This window comes from Psittacula echo, assembly GCF_963264785.1.
Source record: "Psittacula echo genome assembly, chromosome: 7".
Taxonomy (NCBI): Eukaryota; Metazoa; Chordata; class Aves; order Psittaciformes; family Psittacidae; genus Psittacula; species Psittacula echo.
In genome coordinates, this window is record NC_137740.1 from 22,672,389 (window position 1) to 22,693,079 (window position 20,691).

A 20,691-nucleotide genomic window follows, 5' to 3' on the forward strand; every position below is an offset into this window, starting at 1 on the left:
CCAAAAATTTAACAATTCTCTTGACTATTACTTACCAAAGAGTACCTGGTAATAGCAGGCACCTGTTTTAAAGCCACCAAAAGAAAGTACTTACCCACTGTTCACCCCTTCACATACAGAAAGCCAAGTTGTAGAGCTTGTCCTTTAGAGAAATCAAGAGTTTGAATGAGTTAAAAAGCAGAATAAAGTGGAAAAAGGACCTCGGAAAGGCTTATCTGGATACAGCCTCTAGCTACAAAAATCCTTAGGTCACTGAGTTTCTCAATCTGGGAGGATCCAACGCTGAGGACAGATTGTTTTGAATGTGTCCTGTTCCTTCTGCCTTTTTTCTCCAAGCTACCATTAGTGGCCACTGTCTGAGATGGATGGCATTGGAAGGGGTCTTTGGTCTGACCCAGAGTGGTTGTTACAAATTTGTATAACAGTTGTCTTCTGTGGGATTGCAGTGATTTACTAGGGTTTGAATGTGGGTTTTGCTGGCTAACTTTATAGACTTCTTGTGCCAGTTCACAGGAGTAAGTTGACTTTTGTCATAGCATAATGCTGTTAAAAACAAACTTTGTTTTCTAGGAAGTGGAATCCTGTCTTAACTTGGGGAAAAAAACCCCATATTATTCTGCATGTGCACTAGTAGGTGTCTGTTTCAGTCCAGTGATTGTATTGAAATGTCATAGAGCATATGATATACGTGTGACATCTGTGTTGTGCAGTAACACAGTGCTTCTTTTGCTTTTGTTTCCTGACTAGGGAAGAGGACAAGAACATTTTTGATTACTGCAGAGAAAACAACATTGACTATGTAACCAAAGCCATTCAATCAAAAAAAGTGGATGTGAATGCTACAGATGAGGAGGTATGGAGAGAAAAAGATAATGACCGTCAATCTTTTAACTGTTTTGTGTGTTAATTCAGTGCCACTCCTTTACAAAATTCTCTGATTCATGTTGTCCAGCTGCTGTAATATCTTGTTAGAACAAATACTTGGTCATTGAGACAGGGTTAATCTGTTTGAAAATAGCTTTCAATTGTGTTTCTAGTAGTGTGGATGTACTAACTGATGCTGTAGCATATCAGAATCTTACTTTCTGTATTATTTTCAGCAATACCAGCAGCCACTTGCAGGATAACATCTGCTGAATATCTCCCTTTTCTCAGCTTGTATATTAAATGTGGTCAAATAGAAGTAGGATGTGAGGCAAATAACTTTTTTGACTGGTGAACTATTCACAGTTGAAGTAGGATTTCTGCCATGCCATCAGCATTTCATTGTTTCCAAGATGGAGGACAAATGAGGGATGCCGGCTTTCCAACTTCACAAAAACAGTGACATTGTCCAGACTTTCTCTGCTTATCAAGCTCAAAACACTGTTTCCCCATAAGGGGGGTAATGCAGGCATTGTCAGAAACCTCAAGAAAATAAGAGTTTAAAATTGTGAATTAGCTTGATCTCTTTCTTGGTGAATGTAGACACCTGGTGTGGACAGTTTATATCCTTCAGAAAATGTAGTGGTACCAGGTTTATCGTCTTGGTTTTGATGCTTGCATACTGCCACCTAGCCCTGCTTGTGATCCATGCTGCTTTTGCCTGCTGCTTTCCAACACATTGTGTTCTGGTGAACAGATGAAGTGCTTACGCATTCATAGACTGAGACGCCACAAATTCAGTTGGGTTCTGCAGTAGCCCTAAGCAGATTTCTGCCCTCTGAGCCATGACAGCCCCGGCTGGGGCTCTGAATGCTGATGGCAGGGCCTTTTATTATTAATCAGGAATTCATGTGAATTAATTTTCAGAGGAGAGGAGAGATGGTGTTTATGATCAGGGTTGGAATTTTGCATCATAAATTCAATGAACTGAAACTGTCATGTGCCACACAGTCGCTGTAAGCGCCATTACTGAACTTCATCCCTCCTTCTGCCGATCACAGGTTGTGGAAGTAAATGTCCAGGGCAGTTCCACAGAACATGACTGAAGCCCTTTCATTAATAAAAGCTCATTTTTGGAGATCACACACTTACAATAACTGTATAATAACATTATGTTAGCACTACTTCATTTCCACTGGCAAGATGCTCGTTTGTGTGTTCAGAAGCTCGTACCTTTCTTTGTATTCAAGCAACAAATGTGCTTGTTCTCAGCTGACATATTTACCCAAAAAAGAAGAGTTGAAAATGGAATGTTTTTGTGTTCTAACAACATAAATGTTTAGAGTCAGATCTGAAGTCAGCCAAGTGATGTCGTCTTTGGGAATTATCCACAAGTCTCTGATACGAGAGAAGACCTACTTCTGAACTAATGGGTATTGACCACTGCAGAGTATGCAATTGCTGCAGCACAGATAAGAGCTGAAAAACCTACCTACCTGTGAATGCCTCATGGGAAGGTTCCTACTGCTGCAAAATTCCCCTGTAGATGAAATTCTCACAGCCTCAGTGATTTTTGGCTTACCCCAGCAAATGCTTGAACAGGGAAGTAAGAAATTTCTTTTTTTTTTTTTTTTTTTTTTTTTTTTAATCCGAACACAGTTTCCATAATCTGAAGGGTAGCTTATTTTCCAGCATCGTGCAGGTTGATTGAAGTTTTAGAACCCGTTTTAGACTAGACATAACCCAGATTGAGCCGTTGGTAGAATGAAGTGTATGCAAGCATAATCTTGTCATTTTTATTAAGTATTTTAGTGTTACTGTATAAATGCATCCTGCTATATCCAAAGATGCCTCTCCTAGCCCTCTGACCATAACTCACGCTGTCAACCCTTTGATTTAAATGCATATAAATTTAAAATGGCAGCAGGGATAGATACATGCAAGAGTTAATTTGTCACGAAACAAAATCTACTGAAGCACCAAACAGTCTGGTGCTAAACTCCAGCGACACTAGGCTCAGCCTTTGCTTGTACAATAAAGACTTGACTGAGGTTGTAAGGTGTTTAGATTTTTATTTCTATGTGATGCATTAGTACCTTACCTAATTGTATCCCCTCATTTGTGCAAACAAGTTAGTGAAAGGAGAAGAGGAATCAAGAATAAAAATGTAAAATGGAGACAAACCAACTTACTTGAAGAAAAAGGATTTCAGAAAGGGCAACAGAAACCTCTGGGGTTTAGATAGATGGCAACTTTAAAGCATAAGTGGTGTTCTCCTCACAAGAAATAAAAGATCTTCATGTGCAGCATTCAAGCCAGCATACCTGCTAATAGTTTGGATATAATAATCTTCAATTTAGAATTAAACAAAGAATCTAATGACCGTAATCATGCACAAGCTTCCATTTACTTTATCTAAATTGCCCAGAGTTCAACAAAATAGCTTTAATTCACTTAGAAGTAGCACAGACTCAAACAACCTGTTTCTCTTGCGTACGTCAGCAGGACTAATGAAATAAGAAACGGACTGTGGCTGTGAAGTCGCCACAGGCACATCCTGGTAGTATGGATTGCTTGCTGCCTTTTTGAGAACGATATTTCTTCAAGTTATAACAAACCAGAAACTGCTCAAAGGCATAGATGAGTTGCTTTTGCTATTTGTGCCAAGGGCTGTGGAAGTTATAGATAGAGAATTTATTTTTAATTGTTGGAGAAATCTGAGTAAGCAAACATGTTACCTATGTACAATATTTAAGCTACTGTCAAAACTTTAATGAAAGGCATCTGAAATGGTGCTTGCTTAGTCCCCAGTCCTTGTGCTTCTGTGATAGCAAATGCCAAATTGGTGCCAGCTTGCCAAGGAAAGGACAAGGGAGAAAAAAATGGATTTGAAGAAGGATCACGTACTTCTGGATTTACAGGCTTTAGAAAGACTTCCCCAAATATTTCAAAGGTGTGAAAGCAATTGACTTCCAAATCAAATCTGAAGTTTACATCTATAATTGCAACAACAGCCCTTCTGTTCACTGTTTTTCCTATTAGGGTGGGATGCAGCCATTCTATATATATTTCTTCTTAATTACGAGTAATAAAACACTTGCCACAAGTTAGAATGGCTCTCATTGCCATACAGCCATTACAGCTGCAAACATCGTGCCTAGAAGTATAGCTTAATATTGTAGTGGATCATTCAGTTTAGCTTTGTTCTCCTCTTTCTCTGAGCTGCCTAATTGATGTGAAAATCATTCCCATCCGTTTCTCTGCTGAGACTCAGTATATCGGAGACAAATCCCTGTCCTCTGCTTTGTTTGTGAACACCCTGTGACTTGGAGCTGAGCAAAATTGATGTGCTGTTGGCTTGAGAAACTGCTGCAGAAGCTGGCCAAGCTGGCAGCAGTTATCCAAGCAAAGCATAGAAGATTTAAGAGGCAGGGTTAGTGCTGTGGGGCTTTTCTTATGGGTTTTTTATTAAACAATTCAAAGACAGGGGGAAATGCATCCTCTCAAGTAACTTCTGCAACAATTGTTGTGTTTGAACAGAGGGAGTACCTTGATGTTGCCTGCATTTAGTCTAGACCTCACTACTGCAGTGATTTTCTATATGAAATTATTCATACTGCTTTGAATCTCACTGCTTAATGAAATGGTCATATGGGAAGTGTTTTGGGAAAGCGCAGTCTGTGGCTTTTAAGATTTCTGCCATGTTATTTAAAAACACAAGCACAAGTTATATGCTGATATAAAGCAGCAGCTGTGCAGACTAAAAAATTTTTCAACGTTCATAGGCAATATCCATGCTATGCAAAGAGTTGTATTGCGTATTCAGTTTAAGTTTATCTTACTGCTAAGGGTAGGATGTGGAAGGAACACATGGGAAACAAGTGGGCTTTGTAGCTGTATAGTTGCTTTAAGTACATTGGCTAGAACTCCGAGCATTTTGATTTGCCTGATACTATGCACGCAGTAGTGAATATTATATACAAGTCTCTTAGTAATGCTTTTGTTATGCAATAAGTAGGTTGAGATTCTTCTGCATGTATTTTTACTTACGCATCAGATGGTGTGCTCTTGTACAGGTCTCCAAAGTCCCTTACACCCTGTGTTTAGAGTATAGCATGTCGCAAGGATGCAGACATTTCTTGGGTGGAACATGTCATCTTTTTAATAGTGCACAATTACAATGCAGAGCCATTTAAGTCACTAATTGAAAAATATTGTATCCATTTAGAATTGCAGAGAAAATATATAGGTAAGCAGTGTGTAATTACCCAAAGTGGAATTGGCCCAAGACTTGAAATCCATACTCCTGCAAATAGCACAAGGAAATTTTTAATGACTATAGGTAATCAGACTTCAGTTTCTTGTCTTGTTCAAAAGGCAACATTTGCAGCAGGACCAGCCTTCAGTGTCATGTGAAGGAACCAGTCACACAGTGCTGCAGTATCCTTGAGCTGGCAGCATTGGCAACACTGTCTCTCACAACCTGTTGGTTTACGTTTATTGGCCCCAGCCAATTTCAGCACCAATAAAATGAGATTCTACTTATCCAGAGACAAATGCAAGCCAACCTATTATAGCCACTAATCTGTAACATGAATTTTGCTATAAAGGATAGAAATGTCTATATTGTGAACTGCACTGTAATTACATGTGTAATTACAGTATTATTCCTCTAGATATACATAGCAAAATAGAAATAATCTGTTGAAGTATTTATTGCTATTGTGCCTATTGCAGATAGTGCTTCTTTCTTTTGAAATAAACCTCTGTGGCACAAGAATGTTGGTATTTGTCATACTGAAATCCTAAGCAGTTACCAGTCAGAGATGAGTGAAGGATGCTTAACATGAATTAAAGATCTTTCCATGTTTACCAAATTGTTTTAAATTTTATTCTTTCCTCCTTTTAGACTTTGATAGTGGTGTTGAGTACAAGAACATTAATCATTAAATGGCCTATGGATGTAATCAGTACTTCCATAGGAAGTCATTGTCAGAATATTCATTCTAACTCAATGTTAATTAATGTAACATTAAAATTATGTGTTACAAAAATTAATTACTTGCTGGGTCAAAAAGCATGCATTTGCTGACTTAAAAACATGTTCTACCTCTGCTGCCCTGCCCAAGAATATCCAGCAGAAGCTGCGTGAGGTTTGGTTGCAGGTGTCTTCTGCCACTCCTGCTGTTTTGGCACCATGGTCGGAAAATTGTCTCATAGTTCTCATTAGTAGATAAATTAGTTCCTTATTTCATTCCCCACTGCTCTGTCATGAGATTTATAACTGGGTGTGGGCTAATTTAACTGATTTCATCTGTGAAGGTCTGTAACTGTTTTCTGTTGCATAATGGAAAACACAGGTCAATCTGACAGTGTCAGAGCTGGGGGATGATATCCTGGTTATCTACAGGGTGATTCCAAGGAATTCCCTGTAAGTGTGCCACACTTGCTGTTCTAGCTCAGAGAGGCACTCATGAACCCAACCACAAAAGCTTGGCTTCACTTCACTACTTCCTTAGCCCATTCTGAGGCCATCTGGGCTTTCAGTTGTGTGTGTCTGCCCTCAGGCAGGTGCTAAGCCTCATTCCTGTGTCCTTTATAGGCGGGAAAATCTGAACTTCCATTGCATGTCCTCCTCTGGTGACAGAGACATGTAGTGAGGCTTCAGTTGTGCAGAGGCTTGTAGAAAGGGGATGGGAAGAAAACTGCAGAGGTTTGGTGTGGGGTTGGAGGCATAGAGGCAGCAGCCCATGTTGCAGAGCTGGGAACAATACAGTCATGGGTGATGCCTGCTCAAATGCCCAGTTTTAATCTTCTGTTGCGGCAGAGGCAGGGTTGTGGGTTGAATGTTTTGGACCTGCCAGAGAAATGAGCTTCTGGGCACTTGGCCTTCAGGTGACTTAGGCAGCATTGAAAATGCTATCTTTACAGTGTCAGTCATTGCTCCCAGAAAAGTCAGAAGTGTCAAAATCCCAAGTCTGTGTAGGAAAACAAGCCATTTTGTCATGGCTCCTGCTTTTCATGCCTTGCTTACTTTTTCCCCTCTGTTTTTTGTTTGTTTATTTGTTTGTTGGGGGGGGGTATGCTGGCTTGTGGGTTTGATGCTAAATTAATAAAAATTAAGCTGTGTGTCACTTTTAACACTTCTATAATTATTCTGTAAGTCCAAATGAGGAGCAATAATATGTTACATACTAATACTAGTGTAGCTTTTTTTAAAAAAGTCTGGTAATTTTGTTGTTGGTACTCAGTACTTAATAGCAAGACTGTGATTCTCTGTGCTTCTTTTGGCTGGCTTTGTTACTTTTCTCTTGGATGTTGTAGGGTCGGGCACTGCTTCACTGGGCATGTGACAGGGGACACAAGGAGCTGGTTTCAGTACTGTTACAACATGCTGCTGACGTTAACAGCCAGGTAAGAAAGGACTAAGAAGTTTAATTTGATCAATGTGTTATGTAGCCACTTGACCAAATGTTTCGCATGAAATGAAATTCTCCTAATACTCCATAGCAAGTTCTCTCAGGGTACTTATCACAAAGAAGAACATCAAAAAAGGTAACCTCAGAAAAATAACAGAATTCGGTTGCACAACGTACGTAGTAATAAGGGCCCTTTTTCCATTCCTGATGAAACTTCTCCTTGGAGTAAAATTGTTTGAACACCTTGGCTGTGGCTTCCAATGTGACTCGTGGTACTGATGGCAAGAGGGATTTCCTGTGCACGAGGCGTTTGATAGGTTCCTACAGAAAGTGCATTTTCCAGTGTGTTTTTTGTAACATTACACTCTCAGCAAAACTTAGTAAACTAATGGAAAGAGAATACCGCTTTGCCTAGCAGAAAAGCGTGCAATAAGTGCCTGGTTTTGGCAGAGCATGCCACGGGAGGAAGTGATGCTTCATGTCACAACGTGGTAGGCATATGACAGCTACAGTAGGATCTCAGTGCTGATTGAGGGCAAAGTCAAACAGCTTATACCATTTCCATGCTCACATACCCACCTCACGCCCTTGGGGATCACTGTTTCTAGCACAATTTGACTTAACGTGAAGCAGCTTTTCAGCCACTACACTTTGCAGTCCATGTGTCTGAGTTTAACTACAAGCAGTTTTATGGTACCTTAATAGACCAGGCTGTGAACTGCCTTGTGCTTTGCAAGTGGTTCATTCCAGCCAGCCAGCTTGAGCCTGCCTATGCTCATGAGTCAATGCTCCTAGTTTTGTCAGCTTGTTGTAGTTAAGGGTTGACCTGTGTAAATGAGATTGTGTTTGGAAATAATTGTCCAACATATTTCTGTTGAATTATGATTGACTGCTCTTTACCAGCATGGCACTTATTGGCTTTGCTCTCCTGCCCAGTTTGGACATAGATACACCTCTGCTGACAAATTTGCTAGCTCTTACCAGTGAGATCTTACACAGCCTTGCTATAAATGCTCCAGGAATCTGTAAGAGGTGAACCTTATGCACAGTTGCAATCTGAAGACTTGTCAGCAGACCTGTAGGGTTCACAGGCTAGAAATAGCTGTGCTGGTATTTAGCACGTATGGAATTGTTGTAAAAAAAAAGAAGTCTTTCTTGCCTTGTATTAGGAAGCATGGCTTCATAGTAGCTAGGGATAGCCATATCTTCATGCTTAGATGTTGGGTGATTTCAGTTCTAATGGATTTTATGAGAGTTTTCCCTTACATTTAAGAGGGGCAGTGGAGCCAGTACAAATGGTGAGCTTTACATGCCTCACTGTCGAGACCAGTTTGTCGCCTTTCACTTGGAGCAAGTGAGCGATGTGTCAGATACATGTGGGAATAGCTTTGCACTGAAATCTGGGTGGAGTCAGGTCAGACACCTGCCAATCCCCTTTCCCCTGCCAGCCTGGGGAATAGTTCTGTTTGGGATGCTGTACCACTGCAGCAGTTTGAAAAGTCACCCCTCTTTGACTCTTGTCTCATTTCTTTGGAGGTGAAGTCTGACTAGTAGCAGAAAAGGCTGAAGGGAAAGTCATTTTGGTTTTCCCTGAGTATTAATTTTCTGTTAAATTCTTATCTTTTTTTTCTTTTTGATCTATTGCACATTTTCTAACCAGATGATTTTTGGCCAGTAACAAAAGGTTAATAATAGCCATAAAAAGAAAATCAATCTTTGATTTTAATTTTTTTTCTCCCACCAAGGTAATAAAGGAGAATTTTTAGAAAGGTCTCTGTTTGCATGTAGGTATGTTCCCAGAGAAAGCGGACGCATTTTTATTCTCATATATAAATTGCAATAACATTTCAAGACTTTGTGACCTAATGTTTATTTCTCTTTTTTATTTTGACCTTTACCCTGTAAGAACTCATCCAAAGCAAGAGCAGAAGGAATTTTAAGAGCAACCAGAAGAAAAAGGGAGAGGGAAAAAGCCTGGCTTCTTAACAGGTCATAAACACCACAGTGCCTGTTATTATACAGTACCAGTGGGTTAAGTGTAAGAGAATCTCTGGTGACTTGAATCAGTGGCACTATTACTTCAGAGCAATGTGCTCTCGGTAGAGGTTCCCTTCTGTCGTGGTTTAAGCCCAAGCTGTAAATCAGAACCACGCAGTCTACTGCCCCCCCCCCACCTTTCTTCCCTCCGCTTCTGGAGGGACGGGGAGGAGAATCAAAAGAATGCAGCTCCCACGGGTTGAGATAAAGACAGTCCAGCAACTAAGGTATAACACAAATCACCACTGCTGCCACCAACAATAACAACGACAAGAGAAATAACAAGGGAAGAGAATACGATACCGCCCGCCGGAAAAGACAGCCCGACCGAAAAGGGGACGTGCCCTTCCCGGGTAGCTCCCAGTTACATCCCCTGGCATGACGTGCTGTGGTATGGAACACCTCCTTGGCTAGTTTGGGTCAGGTGTCCTGTCCCCGCTTCCTCCCGGCCCCTCCTCCTCCCTGGCAGAGCATGAGACTCACAAAGTCCTTGGTCAGCCTAAACATCAGTGTTATCAGCTCTTCCCAGGCCAAAAGTCAAAAACACAGTGCTGCAACAGCTACTAAGAAGGAGAAAAAAAACTGACTGCCACTGCTGAACCCAGGACACCTTCACAGGCTGCATGCAGCATCTCTGCCAGAGCCCAGGGCATACAAGCAGCCTCTGCAATTTCTACCCACTGCTGAGCTCTTCAGGTGTTTTTCTGTCTTGTTCAATTTTGCAGCAGTACCTACATGCAGGCAGTGTGAAAGATAAAGAATGAATTTGGGATTATGCTGGTTATGAGCAGGTAGTGAGGGAGAAAAATGCTATAAACCAGTTTATTTTTTTTAAATTGCCTGTGGTTTTAGTATGCTACTTAAAAGTTAGTCAAACAGCACGACAGATTTATGTTCTCTTCCATTACCTTTTTAATAAATGCTTTTCCATCTTGACTCTCTTGGAATGTGCTAAAGGATTTAGCTGCCCTAAGCAGACTGTGATGGTGGTGCTCTGCTAGGCCACCTGGAGCAAAGCATACCAGTTCATTGTGCCTGTAGATGTGCCTTATTCACTTTTTGCTGCTTTATTTATCTTTGTACTGTCCGTTGTCAAAGTACTAGCAACCTCCGGATCAAGAGGCTCTGCAAGAGTCAACTTACTGCTCTTTGTTGGTAAACGGACAGCTTGGGAGCAGGAGGAGATGTTGCTTGGCTCTCCTCGTTCATATAGCATGCTCGAAACTCCTTTAATTCTGGGAATAACCATGCACTGCAATGTGGACTGCAGTGGTCCAGCAGCTGTGCTTTTTATTTTAAACAGTGGTGCTGCAGTTTCAAAAGAGTAGTTCACTAATGTCACTGAAAAGCTACAGCCATTGAGTTCTCTGGTTGTTCATAATTAACTCTAATAGCACATTTGAAAAGAGGTGGTAAGCGATTGCCATGGGCAAGGGGATACAGAAAAGCAACAGGCTGCTCTACTTTGCTGAAAAGTGGAAAAAAGGAGCATTTGTGTAATTGAATTACCTAAATCTTCAGAGCCAGAGGCCATTTCAAAGTGGGTGGTGATACGGTATTTTGGAGCTCTGCTGGAAGTACCCAGAGCTTGGGGCTCAGTCTGAAAACAGCCTCCTTCCACTGGAATGGTTTGCCTAAAATGTAGGCTTCTAATTGAAAAGGAAGGGGAATATATTCATACCAGTTATGAAGCAGCTCAGCAACATGATTGTAATATCTATTTCTAGCTTTAAAATATATGAAGACGTGGATAAGCTTTACTTACAAAGGATGAGCAACAAAGGAAAACCTTTTTCCCCTACAGGGAGAGATATTCCTTGCAGTGTTTTCTCTGGCCTTGGAAAGGAGGTTTTCTGGGGAGGCACTGGATGCAAGTTGTGCAGGACTGCCATCCCAGCTTTGCGCTCCCCTGCAGCTGTGCCATGGCATCCTCAGTGTTCCCGTGCCAGGAACAGCAAGCTGGCCTGGTTGGAGAATTTATTTGTCTTCATTTGTATCTGGTGGTGAAGTGCCAGTGTGGAGGAGACAGCAGAACTCTGCTCTGCTCCTGGATGTTCAACAAGCTTTCAAGGGGGTTCCTTTAGTGTATTTAAGGGAAGTTTAGGCACAGTGTACTGATTACACACTGTTAGGTGGAAGATTGATCTTGGGGCAGGGTCTGTCTGGTCACCTTCTCCTGCAAGAGCTAGGCAAGTAAGGCAGCTTGAAAAGGAAGATTTTGTCCTCTGGTGCAAAAGTCCCATGTGATTGCTTGTCCTGTGCAGGGAGTATTGCAGGTATACAAATTATTAGTGCTGTTTTAAGAAAGATGAAGGGCATCACAGTATGGTGATTATTCAGTGAGAGACAGAAGGACAAATAAACATCAAAACAGAAGACCATAAACTCTCCTCCTGGACTTGCTATGGCTGCACCTTGTTCCATTTGTGGGTACTCTGTTCCAAAATAATAATCTGTGTGTTCATGATGTGCCCTTGGGAATGCATGCACATGCAGAACTATCCTGGAGTGATTGCCACAAATCAGTTCACTTTGAAAAAGATTTTCAAGCCTGTCTGGCCATTTGAACAAGTCTTCAAATAAATACTGTTATTTTTAAGTGGAACAGTATCTCTTGACACAGGATAGATAATTGAGACCTCTGTACATACCTATGGAGTAGAACAGCTGAGTTAAAACTGTATCTAGATACTAGTTTTTGATTTTTAAACTACATCATTGTACAGTTCTGTTAATCATCTTATCAGTGCTATGCTAGTAATCTGTGTAGCTAAAATTGTGCTATAATTATGACAAGGATGAAAAAAGCTATAACTCATCTTCAGTTTTTATTTGGTGACCTTTCACTTTCCTAGTAAAGGTGCAGATCACTGTACTGAGATTTTCAACCGCTCGTCAACAAGTTCTCAAGGGTCACCCATGGACCCTCAGAGGTTTGACAAGGCAACTTGAGAAGGAAAGCTGAAACCCATCAGATTAGAAAATCTGTTGCTAGTATATGCAGATTTTGGTTTATTTTAATTAATTTATTTTATTTTTATTTTATTAATATTCACCAGTAATTTCGGTGAAAAGCACCTAGTGTCTGTGCTGTCTGCAGAGAAGACCTGGTTGCTTTTGGTGCTCATGTATCTGTATCTTGTACCAATTCATGCAAGGCTGCACAGCTGAGAGAAGTCACCCTTTCTGGTGTGTGATTTTGAGTTAGCTGGATTTTTTCTTTTTTTTCCTAAAAGACATCTATAGTAGCAGGAAGAATGTGGTTGCCTCCCCAGCTTGTCTTTTTTGCCAGTCCCCTGCAGCACATCGCTTGCAGACAGCCACTTTCCTCTTGTCTATTTGCATGCTAACACACTTGTGAGTCAGAGGGCTTCTGGAGATGGGGACATGGAGTAGCCGTTCCCTTAGAAATACTTTCACTCACATCCTCATAGGGGAAAAAAAAAAAAAAGAAAAAAAATCTTTTCAAATGAAGACAATACAAACATAATAAATGGCAGGGAAGGTTCATCTTCCTCATGACTCAATCCTTCTCAAACAACATTATTATTGACTGGCCTATTGGTTGCCAAAAAGGAAAATCAATTGTACTGGAAGTAGTTGCTGGGCCACAGATCATGGTCCTAACCCAACAAAGACAGGTTGATTTTTATCAACTATCCAAAGACTAATTTCCACCATTAGCTAAAAATGAAGTCAAAATTATGGATATGTTGAAGATTGCCAAGATTGGTGATCTGTTGGTTTTGTTTTATTTGTATGTTTTTTCTATTTTCCTGCGTGACTCTAAAAGGATTGTGTCTATATAGAATAAAAAGCAAGGAAAAAAAAAAAACAAGGAAAAGTCAGGGCTGCTTGCCTGCCTTTTTCAGTATTGCTCATTTTGATTTCACAGCAAGAATACAAACTGCCTCAGTCTTTGCATGGGCCTTGTGTTGGAGTCATTGCATAGACATTTAAAAATTAAGCTGGTCTCGGCAAACACACATCCCTTCCCTGCCTCTTGCACCAAATATAGGTCATGCCCTCATTTTTCTGTATCTATAGGGAGATATTGTAGCAGTGTGGGCATCTTGACTGTTCTGACCAAGGACCAAAGTTCCAAGGCTGTATCCACACAGCTTTCCCCCTCCCCACTGAATATGTTGTGTGTGTCCATGCAGCCTACCACCTCTGCTTCAAGCTGATCAGCAAAAACACACTTGTAGGTAGGATGCCAGCTGTCAAAGTACTCTGCTATTATGACCATTCTCTGAACCTGGCTGAGATTAAAAAGGAAAATGCCTGAGCCTTGTGCCCTTGCAGCTAATGTCCCTGGTATAAATTTTCCCCTAAATATGCTAAAAGCTTGGCTCATAAAGACAGAAGGGATCCTGTCCTGGATCTGATGATTGCTGCAGAGGGCTTGGCGTGGTTATGCTCACAGTAAGCAAAGGATGTTGCAGGTACTGCTGAATTGACCATTGCTGCAGTAAGAATGTAGAGCATCAAATAGATGGAAACACTGTTTAAACAAAGATGAAATGCAAAGCAATGAGAGCAGAATTATTAACCATGATAGTTTTCTTCTTTCCTTATACCCACTCCCTCCAGTCCCTGTCTCAGTACTTCTGTAGTCAGCTTTGCCAGGCAGATCTCAAAAGACTGCAGTCTCATACCCCTTCAGTCTTGACATTGTTGCCAATGGGTGTGAAAGCCATTAGCCAAAAGAAAGGAGAGATCTGCTTAGTGACAGAGGGTAGCTTTCTACATTAAAGCATTGACATGGTGCCAGTCACACAGTTATTAGAAGTGGCACAGCTCCATGTCTTTCCTGTGGGTCTCTCTGTGGAATGTAGATTGGCAGCAGGTTGAATGTTAAATGGTCACCACTCAGCAGATGCTGATTTTACCTACTAGGAGAAAAATCCCTTTCAGCAGAAACATTTGCAAAATATTTGTAGCTCTGAATACACGCTCAGAGATGCAGAGATTTATCCCCAGTTTACTCTCTAGCTTCTGAAGACACCTCAAGCCTCATCAACAGAAACTGTAGGTTGTATAGACGATACTTGCTTCTGCTTGTGCAGGCTAGGGTTTTTTTGCATTGTTTTTTCCCATCTTCCAGCTTGATACGTACAGTCTTTGTTTCTTCTACTCCCTGTAGACATATGAATCATTGCTTTATTGCTGGTGCAGCAAAGCAGTTGACACCCTTGCTCAGGCAGTATGTGTGCAGCATTGCCTGCAAAGCAGGCTCACCAGCTGAGAAAGCAACCGCAGGCTTCTGTGATGTTCCAGGAGTGATTTCAGGGTCTGTGCACAGTCCTTTCAACCACTACATGCAAAAACTGTTTGAAAAGAAAAATCCGAGGGCTGGTCCTGAAAAAACAGGCAGTGGTCTTTGCTGCTGTACCCTCAAGATCTAAAGCTTCTTTCAGGGTAATCAAAATACAGGATTTAAAGCTGGGGACTGAGGACAGCAGCACATGCTAGTGGATTGCTGTGAGAGTGCATGGCTTGTGGGCATCACCTTGTATTGAGGGCTGTGTTGTGCAGAGGGATGCACTTTCCGTGGACCCTGCTGGTGCAGGGGGAATGCAGCTTGGCAGTAGACATATAGTCTTAGCTCAGCATCAGGGAGCCTTGTGCTCTTTCCATGCCTGACCAGCACAGCTATTTTGTGGTGTAATGGCTGCAATCTCTGCCAATACTCAAAGTACGCAGAGGCCAGCAGCAGTGAGCTTTGAGGTCAGTGCAGATGGCACCATGGTGCTGCATATGTTCTGCTGCAGAGAAGAACCAGGTGTTTTACTCCCTACTGTGTTTATATGTCTTTGCAGAGGCAGGAAAGAGCCTTAGCTTGAGTGCCTCCCTGTGAGGACATGGGATGGCCCCATGTCACTTTGTCTCTTTGAAATAAGCATGTGCTAAAACACCTGTAATTCGTGAAGTCATTGTTGAAAATGCTTTAGCCCCTCATTAAGGTGTTTGGTTAACTTTGCAAGCAGGATACCACCAGCAGTCGAGCTGGTTTTTCAGGTGAATGAATCACCATTGGAATGATCTCTAATCACCATAGGAATGGTCTCTAGCCTTGCTTCATTTCCTATAGCCTTTGTGTCACCTCTCCCTGTCAGAGGAACTGCCAATCAGCCACTCGTTGCTCAGGAGACCTGGTTCCTAGATTCCTAGAACATCTTTTATTAATTTTTTTTTTTTCCATTCAGTCTCTTGAAAAACCTTTCCTTGTTTTGAAGGAGTTAAATTCTGCCACTCACATTCTCCTTGAGGACTTTTCAATCTGAGCAACTCTGGGTTTACTTTCCAAATGGAATTTTGTATTCATCTGTTGTCAGCAGTTGTCTCTTCCAGTTTGCTCTAAAAAACAAAACTAAAAAACCCACACACAACAAAACCCAACAAAAAAAAAAAACAGTTCTGAGTGCATCATTGGGGCATCTTGCATTTGCAGGCTTTGGTTCAAAGTACTTTTGGTAGTTTTCCTAAATAAGATTGTTCTAACGCTTTAGATGTCAGGGAAATAATTCTTTATGCTTATTTTGTTTGGATTTTAGATAAGATTTTTTATGATCATAGCTGTTTCTTGATTCCATGAATTTTAAGTGGCAAAACACCACCTGAAATGGCAAAGCTAATTTAGAAGGTTCCTGTTTCTCAACTTGTACATCTTAATTCTGCATCCATGAGAATACCTGTCAGTGCAGAAGTCTTTCTAGCTCAGTGTCATGTCTCCAGTGGCAGAGAAGAGTGAATGCTTAGGGGACAGAGTAGGGTAAGCATACAGTGAGAATTTCATATATTTTCCCAGAGTCTGTGGCTTGGAGGCTTCCTGAACCACTGGTATTATCTTTGTGCTCTGAATTTTTCTTTGATAAATTTCTTTCATCTCTCTTCGGATTTCCAACCTTTTATGCCAGCGGGAGTTCTGTAGTTTAACTCTGCATTTGCTTTGCACTTGCCACGATCATTTCATGTGAGAGCCCATCATTCTTGTGTAATGAAAAACAGTAATTGTTCCCCCAGTTACCTTCTCAGTCCTGCTTTTGACTTTATTGGCCTCCTTGATTCCTCTTGATCACTTCTTTGTCAGACTGAGGAGTTTAATCTATTTAATCCTACCCTATTTGGAAGCTTACCCATTTGGTAACTTTGTTCCTTGTCATTCTTTGAATAATTTCTTCTGTATTTCCTTTGGATGAAGGGAGTAGCACTTCTCTTAGTGCCCAAGCTGTAAATGCAATATGAAGTTTAATTAGGCAATGTAAGGATGTTTTCTTATTTTCTCTTTTTTTTTTCCCTACCCAAATGCTTCCTTGTTGTTTCCTTTTATTAACTACCATTGAGTACTGAACTGGTGTTATAATAAAGCTGTGTATAATAACTCATGATCTGTTCCTGCAGAGGTAATAGCTAGTTCAGATAGTTCAGAGCCCATTGCTGTGCATTTAGACTAAAGATTGTTTTTTCACATGTGCGTTATTTGGCATTTATGAGCACAGAATTTCATCTGCATTTTTTTCACCCTGTCACTCTGAGATCCTTTTGTAGCCCCTTAGAGTCAGCTTTTGGCGTAACAGGCTTGGATGCTTCACTCTCAGGCCTGCTTCCCCTGTTCATGTCTGTGGGTTGAACAACCCAGGCTCTTGCCAGATCCCTCAGACACTCCAGTGATCACCAGCAATTGTGCAAGCTGGTTGTTTATTCCTATTCAATCTTTACTTTTGTAATCAGTTATCAAGGATGCAAAGACTTTTCCTGTTTCTCTGTGACAGTATCATTTAATAGCCTTTGGTGAGAGAATTTATCAAAAGGCTTTTAGAAATCCATGTGAACAGGCATCCGTGCTGGTTTGAAGGATAGCAGGAGTCTTGGTGGTCCATTCTCCCTCTGTCTCTCACAGAGAGACTGCTCAATTGCTCTCTTTTGCAACAAAACAAGTAAATCCTGTCCTGGAGTGACCTTCTGGTTTATCTAACAGACCTGTCCCAGCTTAGATATCCCATGTTGTAATGGGTCTTCTGTCATCTTAGAACAAGGCTCATCTTGGTTGGAATAAATCACCCTGTCCTGTGAAGGTTTTCTCGCAAAATAATGGCATGAACTTACAAGGAGGTGGAAAGTGCACTGAAGTTGTCTGCCACATTTGTTCTCAGCTTAGGAGCTGACTGTCTGCAAGCTGGGCATCAGTGTTGGAAGAATTGGTAAACTTCCATCACCTAAACCTGATTCTGCTGTTCCAGCCAATTAAACATTAAAATGAGCATGACAAATAAGTGTTCATTTATGGGTCAATAACTCTGTAGTATGTCTATGACATGGCTGGCTGAGACAATCCATTTCAGTACAGGCCTGGCCAACCCGACATCTTCAAGTATGTAATTGCTTTCATAGGGAAAGAGAAGTAATAAGGATAATGTAGCTATCAGGCCCCGACTCACTAGTTCGGAAACTTCCCCTTGCCAATCAAATGTCTTTGGTATTCAACCCATTTTTGGCTTGTTCCAAAGGCATTGTTGTGATGTCAGAAAGCACCCTGATGGCTATATGCATTTTCTCCAGTGTTAGATATTACCTTCTTGAAGACGCTTGGTGTTGTCCACCAGCCAATTAGCTATCTGTATAAAGAGCCCTCAGTGCACGTTTTATGGCAGTAGACAGGGTTGCCTTGTCCCTTTCTTTTCCTTTCCCTTCCCCCTCCCCTATTATATATATATTTCCTCAGCACTATTAGATTATTAAATGCTTAATGACTATTCCATTCCTGCTAACTATACTTTTGATGAGCTGCAGTAATAAAACTTTGTAACAGCAAAGTGTGTGTCTGGTTCCTTTATAGGAAGGGCACATTTGGGGAGCTGAAGTAATGGGGGATAAAACTCAATTAATGAATAGAAATAAAAAGAAGTAAATGAGGTAATCAAACTCAGAGAAATTAGTATTGGCAGGTTCTGAATGATGCTCTTGGATGAACAATCTTTCAAAATCCTTCCTTGTATGCTGCTGCTGTCTCTTTATTTATTATTAAAATAACACGATCCATGAGGCGCTCAGGGTGACTCCCAGCCTAGCTAATTCTAATTAATCCAGTCAGGAAGAGCAGCAGGGTAAGTGGAGCAGTCTATCGGATTGAAATTCATAACTTAATTGAGGTCAAAGTCCCGGGTTGGGAGAACAAAAGTCTTTCGCTGGGACCAGGCAGATCAATAGCAATAAATATCTGGCTTGGATGCAAGTAGCTTATAGTGACGGATTATCTGACATTGGCCAGAGGTCTTGGTCTTGTTCAGGGCAAAGTCCGATGGCATGTACAGTGTAGGGTGACTTCTGTCAGTGTTCCTCCAAAGCTCTGAAGAACCTGTAAAGGGCTCATGGGAGCCACAGAAGAATACCCATAAAGAAGTCCATGTGAGTCATGATGAAATTTGAATTTGGTTTCTCACAGTATGGGTGTCTCACCAGTATCACAAGGGCATGTGTCACATTAGTGGTGATGGAGGCTGGAAGAAGTTGCTCAGGCTTACAGGAACTTGGAGCTAAATCATAGCTTGTCCAGAGAAAGACCTTTAGAACAGGGGGAAACTGAGTAGTAGATTGATGGGCTTTATGCCAAGTCTGTATTTATAGCATGTTTACATAAGAGGAGGGAGAAAGGTTGGAAGAGGGAAGTGTAAATAATCATTACAGTAGATTTGTAGTGTGAGAGAAGCCAGCAGAGGCAGATGTGGTCTTGCCTGTTCTTTGGAAAAGCAGTCGGTGTCTCTGCTCTGACCTCCAAAATGTTCTGGTTTTGGGGGGGTTGTATGTGCTAGCGATGGCTGGTTTCCCAAGCCCTTACCTGACCATGGAATGACTTTTGGTGTTGACTACAACACTGATCCCCTAACTCCAAAGATGGGGAAGAAGCTAGAGGTCCTAGCATGAGATTTGTGGCATTAAAGTGTATGCACAGCATCTGCTAGAAGTAGGTACTGAAATATTTGTCGATGCTAGCAACTGATGAAGCTTCTCTGAACTTTCAAATAAGTCAGTACTTCAACTGCAGTTCAATATTAAAATGCAGTCTTCACCCAGTCTGTTATTAATGCAATGTTTATGCAGATCTGACTGTTCTGCTGGTATCATCTTTGCAGAGGACAAATACTGCTGTAGTCAGCATTTGATACATGCCTGATGGATGTTGTTCTGCCAATGTACTTCAACACAGCTTGGGAGAGAGATGGAAACCGTAGCTTGGACGCAGCCAGTGACTTAGTTTGATGCACCTGCTCTTCTCATTAACACTGCATAAGTCTAAAGCTTCTGTTAATGTCCGTCTTGTCAAAAATGTTCAGATCTCTTTGGCTCCCCTGTTCAAGTTTAGAGGTCTAGGTCAAACACCTTGTCAGGTCAGCTTTCAGGTTTTAATCTAATAAGCAGCTGTTGATATTTGCCTGTGTATAAATAGTTGCTGTACTCTCACACCCTTTTGAAACTGTCTTTGAAAAACACCTCTTGTTTTCCACTGGAGGACATTTGCTTCACATGGACAGAATGTAGTTAACAAGGCAGCAGTTCTGCTATTACTACATACTACTTTACTTTCCTCATTCATGTCCCATTCCCAGCACAACCTCAACCTCCTTCCCTTAAGTTGATGGATTCATTCTGCAGGCTTCTGTTGCATTGTTTGTGCACTCCTGCTTCATTCCTGCCCAGCTGGGACAGGAGCAAAATGAAGTCGCTGAGGCTGTTAAACACAGTTGCAAACAAAACTGCATTGACAACTGTTGTTTTCCATTATCAGAGGGAGAGGACAATTAAGTAATTTATTTAGCATGCATATAAAAACTTAACAGAAAAATCCAGATGTGCCACAGTGCTGAACAACTCATCACTTAACAGTAATATGTTGTGAGCAACATGTCTCAAATGTACGGAACTTTGAGATGGATATTTCCCTTTAGCTTGACCATCTTAAGAACCTGAACGTACACAAGTCCATGGGACCTGGTGCAATCCGTCTGCGGGTCCTGAAGGAGCTGGTAAATAAAATTGCTAAGCCACTGTCCATCATATTTGAAAAATCATGGCAGTCAGGTGAAGTTCCTGATGACTGGAAAAAGGGAAATATAACCCCCATTTTTAAGAAGGGAAAAATGGATGACTCAGGGAATTACAGACCAGTCTCACCTCTGTGCCTGGCAAAATCTTGGAGCAGATTCTCCTGGAAGGCATGCTAAGGCACATGAAAAACAAGGAGGTGGTTGGTGACAGCCAGCATGGCTTCACTAAGGGGAAATCCTGCCTGACCAATTTGGTGGCCTTCTATGATGGGGCTGTGGAACTGATGGACAGGGGTAGAGCAGTTGATGTCATCTACCTGGACTTG

At 41.4% G+C, this 20,691-nt stretch overlaps 1 protein-coding gene across 3 annotated transcripts in view; it reads left to right on the forward strand.

The window, feature by feature from the left end:
- Positions 1 to 20,691, forward strand: part of ACBD6 (acyl-CoA binding domain containing 6) — an 88,685-nt gene that overhangs the window by 36,099 nt on the left and 31,895 nt on the right. Inside the window, exons 5-7 of one of the 3 annotated variants that reach the window (XM_080624280.1) lie at positions 748 to 853; positions 7,189 to 7,278; positions 9,190 to 9,297. In XM_080624280.1, the coding sequence (XP_080480406.1) occupies positions 748 to 853; positions 7,189 to 7,278; positions 9,190 to 9,279 (286 nt within the window). In that variant the 3' untranslated portion in view covers positions 9,280 to 9,297. Of the gene's footprint in view, positions 1 to 747; positions 854 to 7,188; positions 7,279 to 9,189; positions 9,298 to 20,691 lie in introns of those variants that run through there. The other 2 variants (XM_080624281.1, XM_080624279.1) reach the window with 2 other exon arrangements.